Here is a 23599-nt window from a genome sequence, read left to right as displayed (position 1 = left end):
ATTGACAAAGCATATGATAGTGTTCCTCGAAACAAGATATGGAATATCTGGAAGACCTAAAGTTGCCAAAGTACTTAATTGACACAGTCAAGATGCTATACCAGAAGTGCGACAGTTGTGTTCAGATAGACAACGGACGATCAAAATGGTTTGAAACAAAGAGAGATGTCCAACAAGGAAGTGCCCTAACACCACTCCTGTTCGTAATAGTAATGGACAAGGTCATAAAATTTATCAAGAAAATGGACAGTGAACCAAACGCCCTGGTATTTGCTGATGATTTGCTTTTATGGGGAGAGACAGAAGCTGAAGTTCAGAACAAACTGAACTAATGGAACAATACATTCAAAAATTTTGTACTGAAGATGAGCAAAACAAAGATAGTGGAAATGACCCTCGATAGGGAAGGAACAAACTCAAATATATTTCTGGAAGAAGTAAAAATTGAGTCAACTTTCCACTTCAAGTACCTCGGAAGCACAATTTCGAAAGACAACACTGTTAGGCAGGAAATACTCAGCAGGACACAGAAAGCACCAAACTTCTACAGTCAAGTCAGAAATCTTCTCTGGGATGGCAAAATACCACAAAAACCAAAAACATTGTGTACCACACTCACTTTGTACCAATCCTCAAGTACGGTTTAGGGACATGTACCCTATTAAAGACTTCAGTAAAATCCAAGCAACTGAAATGAGATTCATTAGAACCATGAACCCAACTACCAGAAAGGACAAGTCAGAAATGAAGTGAATAGGAAAGTAGCTGGTATCGAGGTTCTTTTTTATTATTTTATTTTTGCCATTTGCTTTACGTCGCACCGACACAGATATGTCTTACGGCAACGATGGGATAGGAAATGCCTACAAAGTGGAAGGAAGCGGCCGTGGCCTTAATTAAGGTACAGCCCCAGCATTTACCTGCTGTGAAAACGGGAAACCACGGAAAACAGTCTTCAGGGCTGCCGACAGTGGGGCTCGAACCCAATATCCCCCGATTACTGGATACTGGCCGCACTTAGAGGTTCTTATTACCAGTGTCATAAAGAAACGCAGACTTCGGTGGTATGGGCACATAATGATAATGCACAGGGAAATACCTGCCAGAAAATATTTTGACCTTAATCTCATAAGAAGAAGACCACAGGGAAAACCAAGAAAATGCTGGATAGAGACTGTAAGATCAGATGTGGAGGAGAGGGGACACAAATGGGAGGATGTACTGGAACAGGAGATGTTTGAAGACAGAAGGAGATTGCGAGCGCTTGTACACCACACCCGGGAAACTTGAGCTGGGAAATGATGATGATTGTCTCAAAACCCTACTTATGCTATACGAGGTTACAAGGCTAAAAATTACACAGGAAGTATATGAGAGAGATAATTGGTCTCTGGTAAGTCTACTGAAAATAGTATGAACTCGTGCTCCACATGCGTGAATCACTCGTGTACTTATATGCCATTACTTTGCAAAATATATTGCATCATGCAAAGCGCAATGTTATTTGTATCAAGTAATAAATTAAAATTTACCAGAAATGTCTCTAAATGGCTCCTAAAATCTATAGAATAGTCACTAGTCACTATCATTGACATTCTGCCACTAACCATACTAAAAAAGACTCTTAAATCTGGTGACTAGTTTCTAGAATCGACTAGACTGATGTGTACTTTAAGGTTAAGTCAATATTCCACCTTTAAAATACCAAAAGTTTATTGTCTAATTATTTAAACAACATTATTTAAAATATGATGCGACATGTTGCGTCTAACTTGTAGACATCATCAGCCGTAAAATATTCAAGAAAAAGCACAAAAAAGACAAGGACAGAATAATACATTGAAATAAATCGGGTTGCCGAATACGTCAATTGACATCAATAGACAAATTTCGACCTACGTCTATTTATATATATGAACTTCCGTCTTAATTGGACGTAAAAATATGTATTATTGACTAGGAGGATTAAAATAGTTTTGTACAATTTTGTAAGAAAGACAAATGTTTGAAGTTCACCAAAAAAATAAGCTAAAATCAGGAGAAATAATAGAATAATCGGGAGGTGGGAAAAAACTGTCGAAAATCGGGAGTCTCCGCCTCAATCGGGAAAGTTGGCAGGTATGCAATAGTTTCAATATAATTGGCCCGTTAATGGACTTTATACATTTTCCAGCTAGGTTATTTTTGGTTGCCAGTTTTCACCCCACTGTGCCAATTTGGGCTCGTCAGTTGGTAACTAGCACACCTACCAAGGCTAATGGCTAATGCATATATTGAAGGTCATTGCACATGCTACTTGGAACCACAGACAATCCCAATACACTACAAGACTGTCTCTTTTACAAACACTGATGTCTGCTAGGCAATCAGATGATATAGGTATATTTTGATTCTCATAGGGAACTTTAAATATTTCAGTTTCCCTATTGAAATAAAAATTTACATCATTCAACAATTTAGTAATTATGGGTTAATTTACATAATTTGCTTGAATAACTACTGTCTATTGAATGTTACATAGCTCGGTGCAATATTTCCTAAGAAGTGAAAATAAACTGACCTGTGGTGTTAAATAATTTTGGTACTATTACTTTGCAAGTAATCACATCCATCACAAGACTCCAGAGGAAGTGAACATGCTTTATCACCTCCTCACTTCTGGAAAGAGTCTTATTGTACAGGTGGTAGCTGTTTATAACACAGACTTCCATCCTCCGGAAGAAGAATTTCCATTAACATTTGACTGTTTTTTTAAGGAAACAGCAGGATGCTGGTAAGTAGACCACTGTCTCCACTTCTCTCATAAATTTGGGAAATTGGGAACAACTCTGGAACTTTCAATTCATTCATCTCCCCCATCCCTTACTTCCTGTCATTTGGCACTTCTCTTGCCAAATCACTGGTGGAAAGCATTGCAATGGCACACCTATCTTGCCAAGCAAGCATCAACATTTCTTCAATGTGGAATGCAATGTACTTTCCTTGCTTTAGTTTTGGCTTCTTTATGCACAGAGGCATGTTTTGGTTCTAGGCATAATTGTGCACTCAATCACACGAGACGACTTTCTTTCAAAACCCTCTTGTTTGAAACAGGATAAACATCTGGTTCGGGAGGTAGGATCCCAAGTATAATTTCTTTAGCCATCGGCTATCCACAGTTAAAAAATCAAAAATGTATAAAATGAAATATTTCTCTGCCAGCCAACTTTTGTGTATACTTGTCAGATGGCATTCCACCAGTAGTTCTTTTACAAGCATTGTAATGCAAAATAATTTGGTATAAATAATTATGGTACCAAAAGAGATAACATTTATTCTAAAAAAGATACAGTACAGAATTCCTTATTACAATGGAGCAAACTTTAGTACTACTACAAAAATACCAATAGGATCCTGCTTAGAACACAATAAATTTTGAGCAGTAATTTTTACTAAGAACTGTACATGAGCGCACACATACAAAATATGACAATTTACAAAATATTAGTCCAACACTCATTTAAATATCTAGGAGTGAAAATTGGTAGTAAATTAATTTGGAAAGATCATATAGAATACCGTATATCAGTTGTAAATCTGAATTAAAAATAAGTCGTAAAATCCTTAACCAATAGAACATTAGGATCTGACAATTACACCCTACTAATGGTATAATAGGAATACAAATGCCTTTGCTGGCAGGATGTAGTGTTTACAGTGCACTATGTCTTCTGGTAAGGGCTAGAATAAATTTGTTACTTTCATTGAGCTCTCTTTGACAATATGAAAGTGACCAAGGTATGAGCAATTGTAATAATACCGTTCCTTATGCAGCCAGTCCCTGTTATGAATCCTGTGAAAATATCGCTCACAAATTCGGGTGGTGCATGCATCCCAGTGGGCTTGGCAGACTGATATGTTACAGCAACCTCTCGCTCAGTGAAGAAACCACCTCACTCCTCACTTCCCTAGTATGTCTCTTCAGTGACACCTAGGCTATCTACAACAGCTGTTGGTGGAGCTGTAGAGGTTCAACACCACTGACTGACTAGTGCAATTTCTTGTAGGGATAAAGTACAATTCTTGCAGGGAGGGGCAAACCTGACTTCCCTAAAGTTTTTTTTTTACATTTGGCTTAACGTTGCAGAGACACAGACAAGTCTTATGTCGATGATGGGAAAGGGCTAGGATTGAAAAGGAAGTGGCCATGACCTTATGGTATATCGGAAAAAATCATCTTCAGGGCTGTCAACGATGGGGTTCGAACCCACTATCTTCCGAATGCAAGCTCGCAGCTGCGCGCCTTTAATCACATGGCCAACTCCCTCGGTCATGTAACATATCGGAATCGGCAAGAACATAGAGGATAGACTCAGTCATGGAGGGTAAGAGACGTAAACGAAAACCAAGACCACAATGGTTAGATTCTGTTACTAATGATTTAAAGATACATACATGCATACATCTTCATTATAGACTATTATGCTTTTCAGTGTTCAGTCTGTAAGCCTCTGTGAATTTATTACACGCCATCACAATCCTGTACGGCTGAAGTCTGTTAAGTGTTGCAACAAGTAGTTTAGAAACCCAGGGTGTGGCCAGGAAGTGTATGCTTAAGATGGTAAATCATCAATGTGAATGATTGTGCAAGATCGCTATTTGTGGATCGGCAGCTTGATAACCAATCCGGAAGCTACGATTTTCAATGAGGTTTGGGTTGATGAAGATGTGGCAGTGATAGTGTTGTTTCCAGTGGATTTTGGCAGACACTACACCACGTGGAGCGAGCCTACATATACAGGTATGCACGTGCGACGGAGATATTATTTATTACAGAGTGCACATTGTACAAGTGTGCAACAAGGTTTTTACTATTACTGTTCATGACCATTGTGGTTGTTGTTGATGACGATTACCACTATGAAGTCTTTGCAGTAAGAGTTCTTTACAGGTGCATTACTGTACCATTACAGAGTCATGACGAGTCCATCACTCGCTAATTTACGTACCCAATGAGCAGTTGGTTGAAGATGCTACATAGTGTTCTTTTGTAAGTACGACTCTGGATTATTCCTCTCTGAGGAAATGCACACTGTGGGTAGTGTTTTATAGGTAATCTGGAGATGTGGTGTTGGGCACAGAACAGAGCTATTGCTAGAAGAAATTGTAGGCCAAGTGTTCAGTGCTTGGTTTTTTATTTTTATTGATTGGATATGGTATTTGTTTTCAACTAGTCGACAGAAGTTTTTCTTTCTTACAAGGTGAAGTAGTTTGATTAACAGTGTATAGAGAGGTGACTGGGTTGTTTGACATGCAGTTATAACTATAATCTATTAGTTTCATGGTCCGTATTGATAGTTCAAGTACAAGTATGAAGGATGAGTTCTCCACCTAAACAATACTTTATTTTACATTGTGTCAATGATTTACATAAAAACAGTACCAGTTTCGACCCGTAAATAGGTCATCTTCAGCTGTTAGAGAACTTACTTAATAGCGACTGTACAGAATAAACAGTACTAAAATTAAAACTAAACACGAATGCCATTAAATAAACATGATACCACTATTCTAAAATTACTTAATATTTACATATATACATATGGTACAGTTTTGGGGTTAAGGGTGTTATTTTCAAATATTACACATATTGAGGCTGGAATCTGATACAATTCTTTGAGTTGATCAAGAATCACTGGTATTTAGATGTCAGGTTATCTGTGTTAAAGCCACTATTATGTCCAACGGTTTATGAGATCTTTGAAGTGCATTGTTGTTTCGAAAATATTCGGAGGTGTCGTGTTCCTTAGAATAAGAGGTTCAGGGACCAGTTCACGGACACATAGCTTATACCCAGTCTATATCACTGCTGAGAAATACGTTAGAGTGTGCCACTATTCTAAAAAATACTTAAAATATATACATATGGTACAGTTATGGGGTTGAAGGGTTTCACACTGGCCTCATGATTACCACATATTACAAAAGTTCCGTTTGCTGAGGTTGAAATTGAATACAATTCTTAGGGTTTATGGAGAATCATTGACATACTGGTGTCAGGCTCAGATATCCAATGTTAACTGTCAGTACCATGTCCAACGGTTATTCAAGGTGCATTGTTGGGCCACAAACATGCGGGGACGCCGTATTCATTAGAATGAGAGGTTTAATAACTTGTTTACAGGTACATAGCTCTTATTCAGTCTATATCAATGATAAAAAACAAGCTAGTTTATATTAGACTTCCATATTGAGGTTTACGTTGCTGTGCGTGACATATTGAAATCAGTGAAAGCTAGTTGTGGGTGCTCCTCTCTTCATACTTGCGTTCCCTCATATAATTTTAGAAAATCTGAGAAAGAAGAGAAGGAAGGTAGGTATTAGAATAACTGATAGAGAGTGCCTGTTAAATAGTTTGTATATACGGTGTGTGTGTGTGTGTGTGTGTGTGTGTGTGTGTGTGTTACTTACGTGTGAGCTGGATATGTCCTTGAGCATGGTTAGGAGCGTGCTGCACATTGTTGCGTGTACGTCATGTGGCTATCATAGCGTTGAGAAGAGTGGTGGTAGGGAGGAGGGGGGCATGTGGAGGGGGTGGTGTAGAGTGAGGCGTGTATTATGGGGTGTGTGTGGGCCCATGTTTGCTGATTCTTTTTAAATATGTGTCTTTTAGAAAGAGTATGGCTGTGTTGAAAAGGATGTTTGTTTTATCTGCGACTTCATTTAAGTTGTAGTTGGGATTAGCATATTGGTCCATGTTTATGTATAAATCTTCCATTATATTGAGCAATGGGCCTGAGGGGTTTAATCCATGTCATTCTCGATGTTGGTGAATTTGTGCTTGTGTTCCTCAACATGTTGCCCTATGGAAGAAAAGTGATATTTGGTAGCGTTGATTTGTTCATTGTATCGGATAGAAAAACATCTGCCTGTGCGCCCAATGTAGCTAGCTTCGCAGACGTTGCATTTTATGCAGTATACTCCAGAGTGGCTGTATTTGTTTTTTTTATTGACCGATTTAGTGTTGTGTAAGATAGAAGCATTATTACGTGAGGTTCTGTAAGCTATTCTTAGATTGTGTTTTTTGAAAATGTTGGTTATGGGGTGGATGTGGGTGTTAAATGTAAAAAGTGCATAGTATTCCTTAGTTTCATTGTTTCTGCCTAATTTAGATTTTGGCTGATGTTTTATTTTGTGAATGATTTTGTTTATCATGTTTCTGTTGTATCCATTATGCTCAGCTATTTCGTGAACTATGTTGTTGTTTTTTTCAATTCTTCTTGAGAGAGAGGTGTGTTGAAAGCTCTGTAAATCATGCTGTAGTATGCCGCTTTTTTTGTGTGTGCGTTTGGGTGAGTGGAATAAATTTTTATTAACATACAAAATCTACAGGAAACCTACACAAACCTCCAACACAACAAAAATTGATTCGTAAATCTTCGGGTTATTAAAGGTGAATTTTACATATCCTTTTTCTTTTTCTGAATGCTGTTTAAGTTTAATTTGTTGTTGGTATTTGCATTTAGTGATGATTTTATTGATGAATTTCAAACTGAAACCATTATGTAGAGCCTGTTGACGAATGAAAGAAAGTTCCTTTTTTCTGTCTGTTTCTGTTAGCGAAATCACCAACTTATTCAAGAAACACAATACCAAGGTAGCCTTCTCTACAAACAACAACACGAAACATAGGTTCTTTAGTCATAATAAAGCTAATAAACTTAAAGATGACGAATTCCAGGAATCGGGTATTTATAAACTGACTTGTGCTCAATGTAAAAAAAACTTACGTGGGACAATCTGGAAGGAACTTCTCAATTAGATATCAAGAACACGTCAATGCTGAAAGATACAAAAGATTCTCTGCCATGGGATCCCATATGAAAGAGTCCAACCACAAATTCACCAATATAAAACAGGACCTTCAAATTATCTGTATGATTAATAAAGGTAATCTTATGAACAACCTGGAAAACATCCACATCGTTCTTGATAAATTGGAAAACAGTGAAGAGAATCTCAACGAAAACAACGAGCATAAAAACATCTTATATGAGAATATTAGCAAATACTTAGAATGGGTAGACATGAAACAGACTAGACGAACAAGAGATATAATCAAACACGACATCGCAGAAGCACAGCCCAATCTCCCTCCTCCCTCACATGTTATTTTAGATGACGATGAAACTCTACTTCCCTTCTCTCCAGAGCTTTCCATGAACTGTCAAACTGTATCACATCGTTACTTCACCAGGTCGCGCTCAAAGACAGACCCTCTAGACAGCGCAGAATAAACATCTTTTCCAAACAAGAACGAAAGGCAAGATGACCTATTCTGACGACCTCCATTTTTATCAAAGGAGTCTCCAAAGAACTTTTATTTGTGCTTATTGTCAATGTTTTTCTTTTCAGTTCTTTATTTATACAGCTGAAGAGGACCACTAAGTGGTCGAAACATGTCCTGTAAGTTTTAATTTTATTCAATTTTGCCTGAGGCATTAATAAAGTATCGATTAGGTGGTTATTTATACTTACTTCTTGATTAAACATCGATACGGTCATGAAATGGACAACTTGTAATATCCAGCTCACACGTAAGTAACACACACACACATACTGTATATACAACCTATTTAACAGGCACTCTCTATCAGTTATTCTAATACCTAATTTCCTTTTCTTCTTTCTCAGATTTTCTAAAATTATATGAGGGAACGCAAATATGAAGAGAGGAGCACCCACAACTAGCTTTCACTGATTTCAATATGTCACGCACAGCAACGTAAACCTCAATAAGGAAGTCTAATATAAACTAGCTTGTTTTTTATCATTGATATAGACTGAATAAGAGCTATGTACCTGTAAACAAGTTGTTAAACCTCTCATTCTAATGAATACGGCGTCCCCGCATGTTTGCGACCCAACAATGCACCTTGAATAACCGTTGGACATGGTACTGACATTTAACATTGGATATCTGAGCCTGACACCAGTATGTCAATGATTCTCCATAAACCCTAAGAATTGTATCCAATTTCAACCTCAGCAAACGGAACTTTTGTAATATGTGGTAATCATGGGGCCAGTGTGAAACCCTTCAACCCCATAACTGTATATGTATATATTTTAAGTATTTTTTAGAATAGTGGCACTCACTAATGTATTTTTCAGCAGTGATATAGACTGGGTATAAGCTATGTGTCCGTGAACTGGTCCCTGAACCTCTTATTCTAAGGAACACGACACCTCCGAATATTTTCGAAACAACAATGCACTTCAAAGATCTCATAAACCGTTGGACATAATAGTGGCTTTAACACAGATAACCTGACATCTAAATACCAGTGATTCTTGATCAACTCAAAGAATTGTATCAGATTCCAGCCTCAATATGTGTAATATTTGAAAATAACACCCTTAACCCCAAAACTGTACCATATATATATATGTAAATATTAAGTAATTTTAGAATAGTGGTATCATGTTTATTTAATGGCATTCTTGTTTAGTTTTAATTTTAGTACTGTTTATTCTGTACAGTCGCTATTAAGCAAGTTGTCTAACAGCTGAAGATGACCTATTTACAGGTCGAAACTGGTACTGTTTTTATGTAAATCATTGACACTATGTAAAATAAAGTATTGATTAGGTGGAGACCTCATCCTTCATACTTGTATATGCAGTTATAACCCACGATATATAGATCCACGATGTTGATGCTATTATGCTTATGTATATATGGTTAAGAAGGGACAGTCGTCTTACCTGTAGGATATCATGAATAGGAAGCGTGGTCTTCAGAACTATGTATAGGTGTGGTGTATAGCTTGTAGATGTTGTTTGTGGATGTTTATATTGGTCTCATGTGATGATTGTTGGTGTTTATTTTGTCTTGGTTTAATTTTGTTTCAGGAGTAAATTCATGTAGTGAAACTGGTGGAGTACCAACCTGGCATACTACCCAAATTTAATTTCAGGATTGAAGAGTAACAGGTAAGGAAATGAATGAAATTTGGACCCTCATCAGCCTGATGACTGCCGCCTTGAGAGAGGGAGTTCTTTCATGCTCTACAGAGTTGATTATTCCTGTAAATCATTTGCAGGTGGCACTCAATTTCGTTATTTATACTTTACTCTAGTTGCCAGTTATGCATTTTGTATTTTCAAATTCACCGTAATATTACACTTTCGATTTCTTCATCCACAGCTGAACGAGCAGGCAAATAGACCTGCACTATTGTGGTGGGCAATGGCTTGGTGGCTATCTTGACAATAATAATATTTTAACTACACTGCTTACCTGCTATCCTATTTCCTTATTCGTTTAAACCAACCTCTGCATTCCCCTGTTTGATTTTGTGTTCATAATTCTGTTATCAGCTGACCAAAAATCCTGCTCTTCCTGCTAACATATTTCACTTATACCAACTACATCCAAGTTTAGTCTTGTAGTTTCCCGTTGCTTTCAGCCATGTAGTAGAATCAACACAGTTAATCCACGTTAAGTATCATTACAAGACCACATCAGTCAATCATCTAGATTGCCGCCCTTGTAACTTCTGAAAGGCTGGTAGCCCCCTCTTTGATAAACCATTCGTTAGTCTGGTCTCGCAACAGAATTTGGTTGCACCCATGGCTCGGCTATCTGCTTCACTGGAAGGCACAAGGCTCTCCACCGAGGCAAGGCACGTCGTTTGCTGGAGAGGATTGGTCTGCTAGGAAGCTAAAACTCATGTGATAAAATAATCATGAAGTATAACATATTGTCCCAGGAAAGACACTTTTGTCAAAATTGAGGTTATGAATTTTACAGATCAGTCGGACTCCACTACACATGCTGGCAAAGTATTGTAAGCGTTAAATGAATCTACAGTGTAAAAACAATGTAAAAAATAAATTACCATAACCACCATCAGTAATATACAGAACACCATGTTATTGTAAGCACCAGTCATTACATCTTAAGCGCCTGAATTAGAATCTCGTAATTTATGTACAGATTACGCAGTACAACAGTGAAATACTCTCAGACACAAAATATATCAATATTTTTATTTTTGGACACGCTGATCATGAAAATAACATTAGTTTTTTTCTATTACCTAACGTTGTTGAATATTTGTATTGCATTCAACAGCGGAACTTACTTTCTTCAGGACCGGAAGTCGCTATTGCCTCCCAGTCTGGGCAACTTTCTTACTATACCTCTTGGTTTTATTACTCTAAAGGAATGTTAAACCCCCCAGTTGCCTATTCCATTAATATGAAAGGAACACGTGATAGTATGAAAACAATTCGTAAGGCTTTGAACAATAGAGAACACAGGTGGTAGATCTGTGCAGATCTAAAGGTGATAGGTATGCTAACAGGAATGCAGTCCGGATTCACAAAATTTTGTTGTCTTCTCTGTGAGTGGGATAGTCGAGATAAACATAATCATTATGAAATTAGAGAGTGGTCGTCAATAAGAAGTGTAGTATTAGGACAAAAGTGTTAAAAACTTACCACTCGATGTCACCAAAATATTTCTTCACCCTTTGCATATAAAACTGGGGTTGATGAAAACTTTGTTAAGGCAATAGACATATCAGGAAGGGCATTTCAGTATACAAGGGGAAAACTTCAAAGAAAGAGTGTGGCAAAACTAAAGGAAGGTATCTTTAAAAGCCACACATATGCGTTCTCTTACAAGGGAACTCTCAATCCTGTTGGGGAAAAAAAAAAAAGGATAGCTTGCCTTTAAATTGTTTTGTGTGAATTTTCTGGGAAACTATACAGCAGACAATTACAGGCAGACTGAGCGGGGGCTGGAGAAGTTTCTTGGCGGTAGGCGAGCTGGCTGGTAGCAGGGTGCTGGCTCGGTGCTTGGATCTCTGTGGTGTGCTCTGTATGAGCGCTGGGCTGAGAATGTAATGTGTGTTTTGATGAAAGGGCAGCGAGGGAACGAGCCGGCATAACTGCTTTGGCAGTTGGCACACCTCGCCTGGTCCCGGGGCACCTTACAATCTGTGTGACAGTGGGGACCGCCATACCTATTGCAGCTGGTGGGATCTGAGCATGAAGCTGCAGAATGATTTATGCTTTAGGCAGCTAAAGCAATGTGTAAGGAGGGATGTATGTAGGAGAGTCTGGGTTCGGTTTTGAGGTGATGCTTTGTGAGTGTACGGCCTAGGAGCAGGTTTTTTACGCCTGCTCTTGGTCTGTGTGTGGGTGTCTGCGTGGGTTGGTTTCGGCTTGTGTGGATTGGGTGGATGGTGGTGGTGGTGGTGGAGTAGGAGGTGGTGATGATTATTGTGAGTTGGTTTGGACTGCTCTAGATTCAACAGGCATGGGTGGTGGAGGGGAGGGAGGTGGGGGAGATGTTTCTAGTGGTTTAGTCTGGGTTATTTCGGACCTCGTCTGCGCATGTCGATCTTATCCGACTCCACCTGACAGGCTTTACAGAGGCAATTGATAATCCGTGGACGTCTATTTCCTATGGCCCTTTTTATGAGTCCACATGCACGGAAGTCTACTGGTGACCCATCAGGTGCCTTCATCAAAATGTCAGTAAAAGGAAATGCACAGATATTAGTTTCCATCTGCATTCTCTCTAAGAACAAACTATTTGAACAAGAGGTGTGGTTGAATGCTTTACCTTGATGTACCCATATCTGATCTTTTGCCCTCCCATTCAGTGTGGGATATCTGTGTTGTAAATGGGTGTTAAAAACCTCTTGCTGATAGTATGTCAAGTTCACATTCACAGTATTAGCGAAATGGCAAATAATCAACTTGCCATTGTAGCAGTATTCAGCGATGATCACGAAACCCACTGGAAAACTTTCCTGGCATTCTTTATACAATGTTTGATCTTTTTTTTTTTTTTTTTTCCTCTTGGGTGGTAGTAAATCGAGCAGAGTTTGTTACAATCACTAAGGTATATGCTTCGTCTATAATCACAACATTTTTGATCTGTTCGCTACCAGATAACCCTCATACAGCTTTCATGCATTAGTCAGACGTTCCAAAACGTGATGGGGCAACAGCTTGTGAACTCGGCGAATATGCCGCTTTTCTAATCGCAGGTCATCGTTGATTATGGTGTTAACCATTGAAACAGACATCCCCAACTTCCATGCGATAGTCCTTTGTGGGGCAGGGTTACCTCCTGAGACAAGGGCCTTCACTTTACTCACTACTTCTGGTGTATGGCTGGTGGCTGGTTGTGGATTTAGCTGTTCTTTCCCCTCTGGAATTAAGCCCAGTCAGCCTTTGCCTCTTTTATCCAATACAGCACCAATCCCGTTCTTTGATATAAAGAAATCATGCTTCTTGCACATTCCTTGGATTGCAGATTAGCTATATGTAGCATCGGAAAGGGCTGTTACGCAGGAAGATCAGCATTTGTCGACGTCTAAGTTTGCAGTGGTAATGTGTGAACAAAGTTTTAAAGTCTGCTTTAGAAATACACTGACAGAGCAAATGCAACACCAAGAAGGAGTGGTTCGAAAGGGATGAAAGTTGGGGAAAAAACAGAGACGGCACGGACGAATAATTGATGTTTATTTCAAACCGATATGCAGGTTACACAATGCGCACGGCATCGACTCAGTAGGATGTAGGACCACCGCGAGCGGCGATGCACGCAGAAACACGTCGAGGTACAGAGAAAATAAGAGTGCGGATGGTGTCCTGAGGGATGGTTCTCCATTCTCAGTCAACCATTTGCCACAGTTGGTCGTCCGTACGAGGCTGGGGCAGAGTTTGCAAACGGCGTTCAATGAGATCCCACACGTGTTCGATTGGTGAGAGATCCGGAGAGTACGCTGGCCACGGAAGCATCTGTACACCTCGTAGAGCCTGTTGGGAGATGCGAGCAGTGTGTGGGCGGGCATTATCCTGCTGAAACAGAGCATTGGGCAGCCCCTGAAGGTACGAGAGTGCCACCGGCCGCAGCACATGCTGCACGTAGCGGTGGGCATTTAACGTGCCTTGAATACGCACTAGAGGTGACGTGGAATCATACACAATAGCGCCCCAAACCATGATGCCGCGTTGTCTAGCGGTAGGGCGCTCCACAGTTACTGCCGGATTTGACCTTTGTCCACGCTGACGCCACACTCGTCTGCGGTGACTATCACTGACAGAACAGAAGCTTAGTTTCGTGTCAAGTTAGGGGACAAGAACAACAATTTGCATCACACAGTGTGCGTCATAGGTGTGTTACAGATTTATGAAAATGGATCCATGAAAAGCAGAAGCCATATCGATTGTTATTTTTGTATGGTGAAAGTCGAAGAAATCTTTATGGGACCACAGATAAGGAGCATTATGACAAACCATTTGAGAATTTGATGACATCTAAGGATAGGATAGGATTCTTTAAGAACAGTAAGCAACCTGATAAGAAATTCCTTTAAAATAGATTTATGGCTATGAAAAATTTAGTTTGTAATATGAGTATCAAGCTCCATTAACTTCATAGCCATTTGAACTTTTCCCTCAAAACAAGGGAGATTTCTGTGAAGTTATAAAATGTGGATCTTGGACTTGATATACATCAAAATTAATTTTATATGTTGATAAATAAAGTAATAAGAAGCCTCTTTTCTGAATTCATTTTATTATAACATTGTTACTTTTCTGCATTTAATTTCCCAAAACTTCACTATAAATGATATCATAGGTACTTAATAACTTCACTTTGATTTTAAAGTGATACATACAATCCGACTTCATGATAAACAGGAGGCAAAAATACACTGCTGGCCAAAAGTTTTCAGACAAGCAGTGAACTGATAGAATGGACTAAGATTAAAAGCAAACAACATACCTATGCAAGGAATTGACAAATACATATTATAAAACTAATATTTTTAATAAAAATATGTTTTTACATTACATTTGAGCAAGAAATAAACAATATGTACACATTTACTCTCGCAGATCCCCAGAACAAGTTTTTCTAACACTGATGCGGGTATTCTTTGTCAGGCATTCTGCAGGAGATCCACAGCTTTTCCGATGAAGGGAACTCTTTTCGGACTTGCTGATCCAGCTCCTTCCACAGCAGCTCAATTGGATTTAAGTCCAGGGATTGGGGGCCGTTACATTAAAAAAAGAATTCCCCATAGTTTTGTTTATTTTGCAGATAATTCATGAAATAGCAATACGTGGGACTGGGGTCATTATTTTGTTGGAGGACAAACCCATGTTGCTGTCCAGACAGAAGAGAATAACGAGATAGGATGGAATCGTACCTGTTTTTGTCGAGTGTTCCTTGAATTCGGTGCAGTCTACCAACTCCACTGAATGTGAAACCATCACAGAGCTTCTCCATGTTTCACTGTAGGTGTTACACAGTAGAATCATTTTTTTCCGATGCTGAGTGTTGATTATAAACTCATCGCCATAAACCAAAAACCTTGGAAACTTGGTTACATTAATATATTCTGCCATTAAACAATCATTAAACACATTCGTGAGGGTATATATATTTGGTCCGAAAACTTTCAGCCGGCAGTGCACATTAAAGTTACCCATCAGAGCTAACAAGCCTTGACAAAATATGAAATTTTGTAACTCTGTGTAATAACAATAAAATTAATGCGAGGACCACCTAACCACCACCTCGGACGCACCACGTCAGGTTATAATCTTTCTGCCTGCTATGACAGTGTAGCTGGTTGGTGGATTAGAACTTCAATTAAAATTGAGCATTAGCCCAGCAAAGAATTATTATTTTCTCAGACTATACACCGGCTTGATTTGAATAATAAATATGTTTGTTTCTTTGTCCACTCGAACAGTTAATGGTTTTAACATGAGGTAGAGCATCAGAAGTTTGTTCAACAGGAATTTTTTAATGTGTCAGAAGCCCGAAATGTGAAGTCATCAAATTTTAACCACCATAAAATCCATAGATCATGCCAAGTGTGGAAACTGTTCTTATCTTCACACTGAACTTGCTCTAAGGGATTAGAATACTTTATGTATAAGTATTGTTCCAGGAGGTTACCATGAACAAACCAAATATTAAATGAACTATCCCATATTATAAATGAAATAGGATGTCAAAAAAGTACCTTAACCAAACTCCCATTGATTTCAGCAATAATTCCACGATACCATTTCCGCTCCTTTTGGTTAAAAGCACAGCATTTGTCATTTACACTCCATGGCTGACCAAAGTCGTCTGTGTCCATAGAGTTGTAGTATGCTTGAAGTTCTGACATTAAGCTATAAAAAGAATAAATTATTCATGTCATATTCAATTATTCAAACAAATAAGAAAGCTGAAAATTAAAAGGCAGTGCTGCTGACTTGGAACAAAATGTACGACAAAAAAATAAACACACAAGTTTGTTACAGTAACGTATTTAAATAATTTCTGACACAGAGATAGCCTCCTATGTACGTAATGATGATGGTATTTTTGGTTATATGTCAGGTTATAATCTTGAATACGCATGAAAGCAATGCACCAAAATGCAGTAAAACCCGACAAAATTAATGCATTTTCCTTACTTCATACAATTACGAGTTCAACAGCATAAATAACACTACATGCAACCAGTGACATTATAAGGGACAAAATATTTTACCACAGTTAAACCACCACAAATATCTTTAGAAAGCAATGACGAAATCTACTTACATAATGTAATTTCTTTATGCACACAACTAACTAAAACTTTGAAGAAAATACGTTTCTGCACAAAATGATATGCACCCAAGTTACTTACATTACTTACATCATCACACGCACATCTTCACTCTGATTTAACAGCCATGGTTGTGGCTTGTTTTGCTATCTTCAGAAGTCAAAAGAATACATGTTTGTATAACATCCTTCAGAACTTCTGGTCTTAAAAATCGAAATAGCTTCAAGAGTTCCATTGGATCGATGACCTGAACTGTGTCCTGTTCTTCTTAATCAAGCTAAAAATTTGTTCATACTTTGTACCACTATGTGATATGGTAAGAACAGACAGCATGAATCTAGAGATCCTATCATAAATCATGACAAACTTGGGGAGCATCTGTTTCAATACATCCGTCATTAATTAAAACAGTACATGGATATATGGCGAAGCACTCTGAAGGACAGTATTGATCTTGTCAAATGATAGGATAGTCGCAGATAAAAACGTACAAAATACCCTGTTTACTGTAGGTCATAGGAAAGAAACAAACAGCTTTTCTTCACGAGATGTAATGGGATTCACGTTTCTGAGAACAGGCGAGTCATGTTTGGAAGAAAATTCCATTCTTTTGGCAGAAGATCAGGAAGAGGAGGATCAAACGCATTCTTCATTTGTCATCAGATATACTGTGTCCTTTGAGAATACCAAGAAAAAAAAAAAATTGGCAGAAATATTTGGATCTAATAATCTGAAAACACCTGACTAGGGATAACCATTTCGTGCACACATGATTCAACAACTTCTTTTTTTTCTTTTCCATGCATACTTCAAAATTTCTGAAGACGTTCTTTTCTTTTGGCACTCTCCTCCAAGTAATGGAAAATATCAACAAGATTCTCATCAATTCTAACTGGTAAAGTTGCAGCAGCTTTTTAGCAGCTAAGTAAATTAGATGGTAGCTACAACAAATACAAAAAATATCCTGATAAGCTTCTTTCGAAACTGCTAGAACTTCATTTTTCTGTCCAATCATAACAGGAGCAGTGTCAGAACAGAATGCCAGACAGTTCTTAATTAGCACTTTAACTCCAACTGTGACAATAGCAGCTTTCCTATATTGCGCCCTGTTGAATCCCCTTCCAATGTTGGCACTGATAAAACAGTACTTATAATATTTTCTCGAGCAGCATCATAAAAAGTAACCACTTTGGGAAACAACTTTGAATCGGTATCATAGCATCCACCTGTCGACAAAGAAAATGGACTGTCCTGTGTTACAGTACGCGCCATTTCATTTAGGACATGCACTGTTCACATTTTTGTGATTTCCAAAGTAGTAAACATCTTTCTGAACAAAGCTCCCGGATAATCAGCTGCACTCAATGGAATGTTATGTTCCACTACAAAAAGAAGTAAGCAAACACGCAGCCTTTATTACACCATAAACATTATCTCCAGCTTTGGCAAAAAAAATCTGTTCATTTTCTGATCTTCTTCCTTAGATTTCAAATTACCAAGATTAGGTTAGGCACGAAGTGAAAATTCGTCACCTTTTCTCGATTTCAGTACCCACGGGAAACTCAAAGAATAGGTTTCCCTAAACACATGATATTTTTCGTAGATTAACTTATGATTACTGATAAACAACGATCATAATACAAAATAAGCAATGAATACGATTCACGTTACTCCACAACTACATAAACTCAGCTTCGCAATACGTGGCAATAAATACAAAGATAATTAAGCGATGAACACAATTCACATGTGTTTTTCATAACTACCACATGACCTATGCTTTGTAATTTGTGGTGAAGAACAAAACTATTGATGGTAAGTGATATTATCGAACGAATCAATGCAAAGAACAAGCGTACAGTTATCCAGGTACGACAACATAATTCCATTTCTTTATCCATAACAAAAATGTTTCTCAAAAATTAAATAATTATCACAATCTACAGATGTCACCGGGCGGCAGTAATTATCACTAAATCTCTCCCACTTAAATACATGATTTATATTCATTATTTTCCACCATTCATTTAAGTATAAGGGAGGTTGCCCCAGCGCCGGACATAACACAGTACCGGGCAGTGGAGGTTTACACATTCCTTCACAAATAAATCGATAACGATCAACTGGGATTCAGGATGCATCTCATATTCCCAGTTGAAGACTAACGATCAGATTAATATAATCAGAGCGATGTATTAAATATTCACTGGTCACACAGCGTGTATTGGAAGCCGGTCAAAGTTTGTTTTTGCATGAATGTTAAAAAAGATCTTGGTTCGTAAAATCGTAAAATGTTATAGCTCATTCATAAAACACGGTCTTTCCGCAAAATTTTACGGACAAACCGTAAACGTTGGCAGGCATGTCTTCTTCATTTACATTAAAATCTCTTATTTCTACGTCAGAACGTTTAACAGAAAATATCTTAATACTAATTGTTGTGAGCATTTTTTTTTTTTTTTCCTGATTTGATCACTTGCACGGCTGAAATATTATAACAAGCTAAACTAATTTGATGATACTGTCCGAACCTAGCCTCCAAATCATGTCTAAATTTGATCTAGCAACATGTATTTAAAATTTTATACTGTTAATAAATACTTAACTATTTCTAGTACAGTACTAACAGTACGAGTCAAAGCTAACTGAATATCTGATGTGACCTTACCATTTCTTTTCTTCGACTTTTCACCTTCTCCTGGTACGACAACATAATTCCATTTCTTTATCCATAACAAAAATGTTTCTCAAAAATTAAATAATTATCACAATCTACAGATGTCACCGGGCGGCAGTAATTATCACTAAATCTCTCCCACTTAAATACATGATTTATATTCATTATTTTCCACCATTCATTTAAGTATAAGGGAGGTTGCCCCAGCGCCGGACGTAACACAGTACCGGGCAGTGGAGGTTTACACATTCCTTCGCTGGATGGATGCATTTGATGGACAAACTTGTTAGGGAGAGACAGAGGACAGCAGACGTTCACGCAACTTGCTTGTAGAGTTTGCCAGTGTTGAGATATTCGTTGTGAAGTGCGTGTCGCATACTAATAGCATTACGCAGTTAACTTTTACAGCATCTTTTTACCCTCTTTAGTTGAGTTAAAGAAATTATGTATATATTATTCAATATTCTATGTGAATAGAGAAGAGGATAATGTGCTTCGATTAACCCCTCAGCGTCGCAGCCATTTAAATAGCTTCCTACCCCGCGGCCGGATGAGATTTCAACTACGCGCGACTGAAATACATCGATTCACTTAAAGCGTTACTACAAGTATAAGAGTAGCCCGATTTTCACGAAATTTAGAATACCTTATGACAGAACTATGTACATGCAGATAATTACATAATTGTTTCACATTTCCTTAGTAATTTAGTTCCGTGTGGTAGAGTTCGAAGCACTCTTTGAGACAGGGACTCAAGTCACACTCCTGGAAGCAGTACACTGACGTCTTCTTTTCGCCGTGTTTTGAACACAGGATACAACGTCTCTGAGGTTTGGATTTCCAACTCTTGGGTGCTAATTTCCTGATAAAATGTCTTTCCTGCAACCTTGGAACTGTATTATCTGATGCGCGCCGGCCTTGAATATTTCGTTCCCCTCCCGAGCAAGCGTATTTTGTAAACAAACCTTTCACCAGCTGAACCCGATAAGGTAATTGCTCAATATTTGTCTCTGTGACCTGTGTGAGTATTATTAGAGAATTTAGCAATCAGAATTCATCGTTGAAAACTTCTCTTTGACCTGTATAATTATCTAGTCTCTTACACGAAATTTCCAAGTACTGTTTCCTCCTCATCGTCACTCTCATCATTTACCACTGCTACATCATCTATTTCATTATCACTGCTGCTTATACTGTCACTACTACTTCCGACTAAACTTTCATCTGAATTATACAATATTTCAAGCACGTTACTGTCAGTCATACCGCGGCTGAGCGCGGCGCGTCACACGGACTGATGAAGCTGCAGCGAGACCGAAAGCAACAGGACGAAACTGAACGAGGGGAATAACATTTATGACGAAAGAAACCAACTCGATACATATTTCAGATAAAAGGTCGAGACATCGTCTTTCAAGCGAGATATATACCATGAACAACTGGTTCTCGTATCGTATGACAGAAAGCAGCACTAACTGATGCCTACACAGAGCGCTCGTGGAGAGTTACGAAAATATTACAAGCTGAGAAATAAAGACAAATATAATAAATAAACCGCACTCCCAATGTACAAATAGAGCAAAGAACATCACACGAAAAGACAAACTTCTCAGATCATCTTTTCTTTATTTTATTCTGTGGGAAAGAATGAAGCAACCAGACTTTTAAAAAAGTAAGAGATTAGTGCTCAGACTTATTTGACAAATAATTATCCTTGCAAAAACAACTACATTATAACGATTTTTCAATTCTTATTTACAACGCTGATAAACCCGAAAATGTCTTCTTGGAAACAAAACAATTTGCATATCAATAACTCCAAAACTCTTCGCGCTATAGCCATAAATGTGAAACCATGTATGGGTCTATACCACGTATAGAGGTTGGCGGCTACGGAAGGAAAGAGGGTCTATACCACGTATAGAGGTCGGCGCTGAGGGGTTAAGGAAATATTCATTGGGTATTAATAGTAAGCAACATTCTTTGACCTCTTGTGTGGCCTCAGTACCGGACACTGCATATGTCAACAGTATCGAACAGAAAGACAGAATCCTGTGACAAACATACTAATGCTGTTGTTCTTTTTAGGGATACTTAATGAGATGGATGCACACAAATACAGAAAGTGGAGTGATGAAATTATGAAAAAGGCAGTTGATGGTGTGCTCGAAGGAGAATTCAGCATTAGGAGAGCATATAAACACTTGTGTGTCCCCAAAAGCTCTTTGGGAGATCGCAATTGTGCCCTTAAAGAGAAGACTCGATTAAAATGGCGCAATCAATGGGTAGATTTCATAAGACATTCAACGAGTTGGAAAATAAACTTGTTAGCCATCTCAAATATCTTGACGGATGTTTCTTACTTGTGAACAAGACCAAACTTTTAACACTAGCGTATGACCTTGCTGATTAAAAGTAATATAAACTTCATTGTTAGGTTCCGTATTGAGTTAAGACTATGCTTAAAGTAAACACAAAATTTTAATATTCCACCTTCTCAATACTAAAAAAAAAAAAACCACACTTGATGTTTTTACAAAAACTTTACAATGATATTAAAAGGTACTAGTTTCGGTCCACTGTGGACCATCATCAGCCTAGCCAAATTACAACAGTAAAAGACATAGTGATAAAAATAGTGTGGAGAAATGAGAGAGGATCTAGAAGGATGGGATGGTGATGGAATGACAGACAAAAGTGAAAAACCGTATTTGCAAATAATGATAAAAGTAACAGAAGTGTTCACATTGACAAGTAAAATCTTGTGAAGTCACGTAAAAACTCTTGATGAGATAGTCTTTGGTTAGCAGTTACTCCTGTGTTGCTCGATTGACATATATAACTAAGTATATGCTTCTAGAAAGTTGTAGATGTAAGTTCCACTTTTGCGTAGAGGAAAGAATTGTCCGATGAGACCAGCACAAGATTAAAAATTGACAAAGTTGAACATGTTCTATGGTGGAATGAAAAGCTTGCTGTGTTAAACAGAAGTAGTTTCAGTTCAATCGGGACCCCAATGAACCTGGGGAAAGAAGATAGTATTAACGCGAGTAATCGAATAGAGAACAAGCGAGGCACCGGAAAATATAAACGATGACTCAACTGCGCTGCATGGAACAAACCTGCTGTATTGAATGCAACTTACGGAGTGAGCGTAGCGCGGAGTAGATCAGCAGGAGAGGGGTAGGTGAATACGGAGGGGAGGAATGACATAAGTGGTGGAGGGTGGGAGGGATGGGAAAGGTTCAAGGCGGGGTGGACGGGAGAGGAAGTGATGGTGTTTGTATTGTCGGGGGACCCTTAATTGACTTAAAGAAAGAATTTTGAACGACCGATTTGTTTTTCTGTAATAAGTAATGAAAACGTCAAATAAAATATTGGGTTTCTCAGTTATTTTGTTAAGGTTATAGTTGGCATTAAGGTATTGATCTAAATGAATGTAAAAGTTCTCTATTATATTGAGTAGGGGTCCTTTCTTAGCTATTTTGAGAATGTCCATGTCTGTTTCAATATTCGTGAATTTGTGGTTATAGTCGACCATATGTTGGCCGATAGCTGAAAATTTGTTGTATCTGACTGCATTGAAATGTTCTAAATATCCAATGTTGAAAAAACAAATCGATCGTTCAAAATTCTTTCTTTAAGTCAATTAAGGGTCCCCCGACAATACAAACACCATCACTTCCTCTCCTGTCCACCCCGCCTTGAACCTTTCCCATCCCTGCCGCCCTCCACCACTTACGTCATTCCTCCCCTCCGTATTCACCTACCCCTCTCCTGCTGATCAACTCCGCGCTACGCTCACTCCGTAAGTTGCATTCAATACAGCAAGTTTGTTCCACGCAGCGCAAGGTGAGTCATCGTTTATATTTTCCGGTGCCTCGCTTGTTCTCTATTCGATTACTCACGTTAATACTATCTTCTTTCCCCAGGTTCATTGGGTCCCAATTGAACTGAGACTACTTCTGTTTAACACAGCAAGCTTTTCATTCCACCATAGAACATGTTCAACTTTGTCAATTTTTAATCTTGTGCTGGTCTCATCGGACAATTCTTCCCTCTATGCAAAAGTGGAACTTGCATCTACAACTTTCTAGAAGCATATACTTAGTTATATATGTCAATTGTGCAACACAGGAGTAACTGATAACCAAAGACTATCTCATCAAGAGGTTTTTACGTGACTTCACAAGATTTTACTTGTCAATGTGAACACTTCTGTTACTTTTATCATTATTCGCAAATACGGTTTTTCACTTTTGTCTGTCATTCCACCACCATCCCATCCTTCTAG

The 23599-nt window shown here is 38.3% G+C and overlaps 1 protein-coding gene across 2 annotated transcripts in view; it reads right to left on the bottom strand.

Annotated features, from left to right (window-relative positions):
- Positions 1-23599, bottom strand: part of qin — an 870645-nt gene that overhangs the window by 272855 nt on the left and 574191 nt on the right. For both annotated transcript variants that reach the window (XM_067138014.2, XM_067138015.2), the window contains one exon: positions 16050-16203. In XM_067138014.2, coding sequence (XP_066994115.1) covers positions 16050-16203 — 154 coding nt within the window. The remainder of the gene's footprint in view (positions 1-16049; positions 16204-23599) is intronic.

Source organism: Anabrus simplex, chromosome 1, assembly GCF_040414725.1.
Source record: "Anabrus simplex isolate iqAnaSimp1 chromosome 1, ASM4041472v1, whole genome shotgun sequence".
In the NCBI taxonomy this organism is placed as follows: domain Eukaryota; kingdom Metazoa; phylum Arthropoda; class Insecta; order Orthoptera; family Tettigoniidae; genus Anabrus; species Anabrus simplex.
This window is presented reverse-complemented; position numbering and strand designations above follow the sequence as displayed.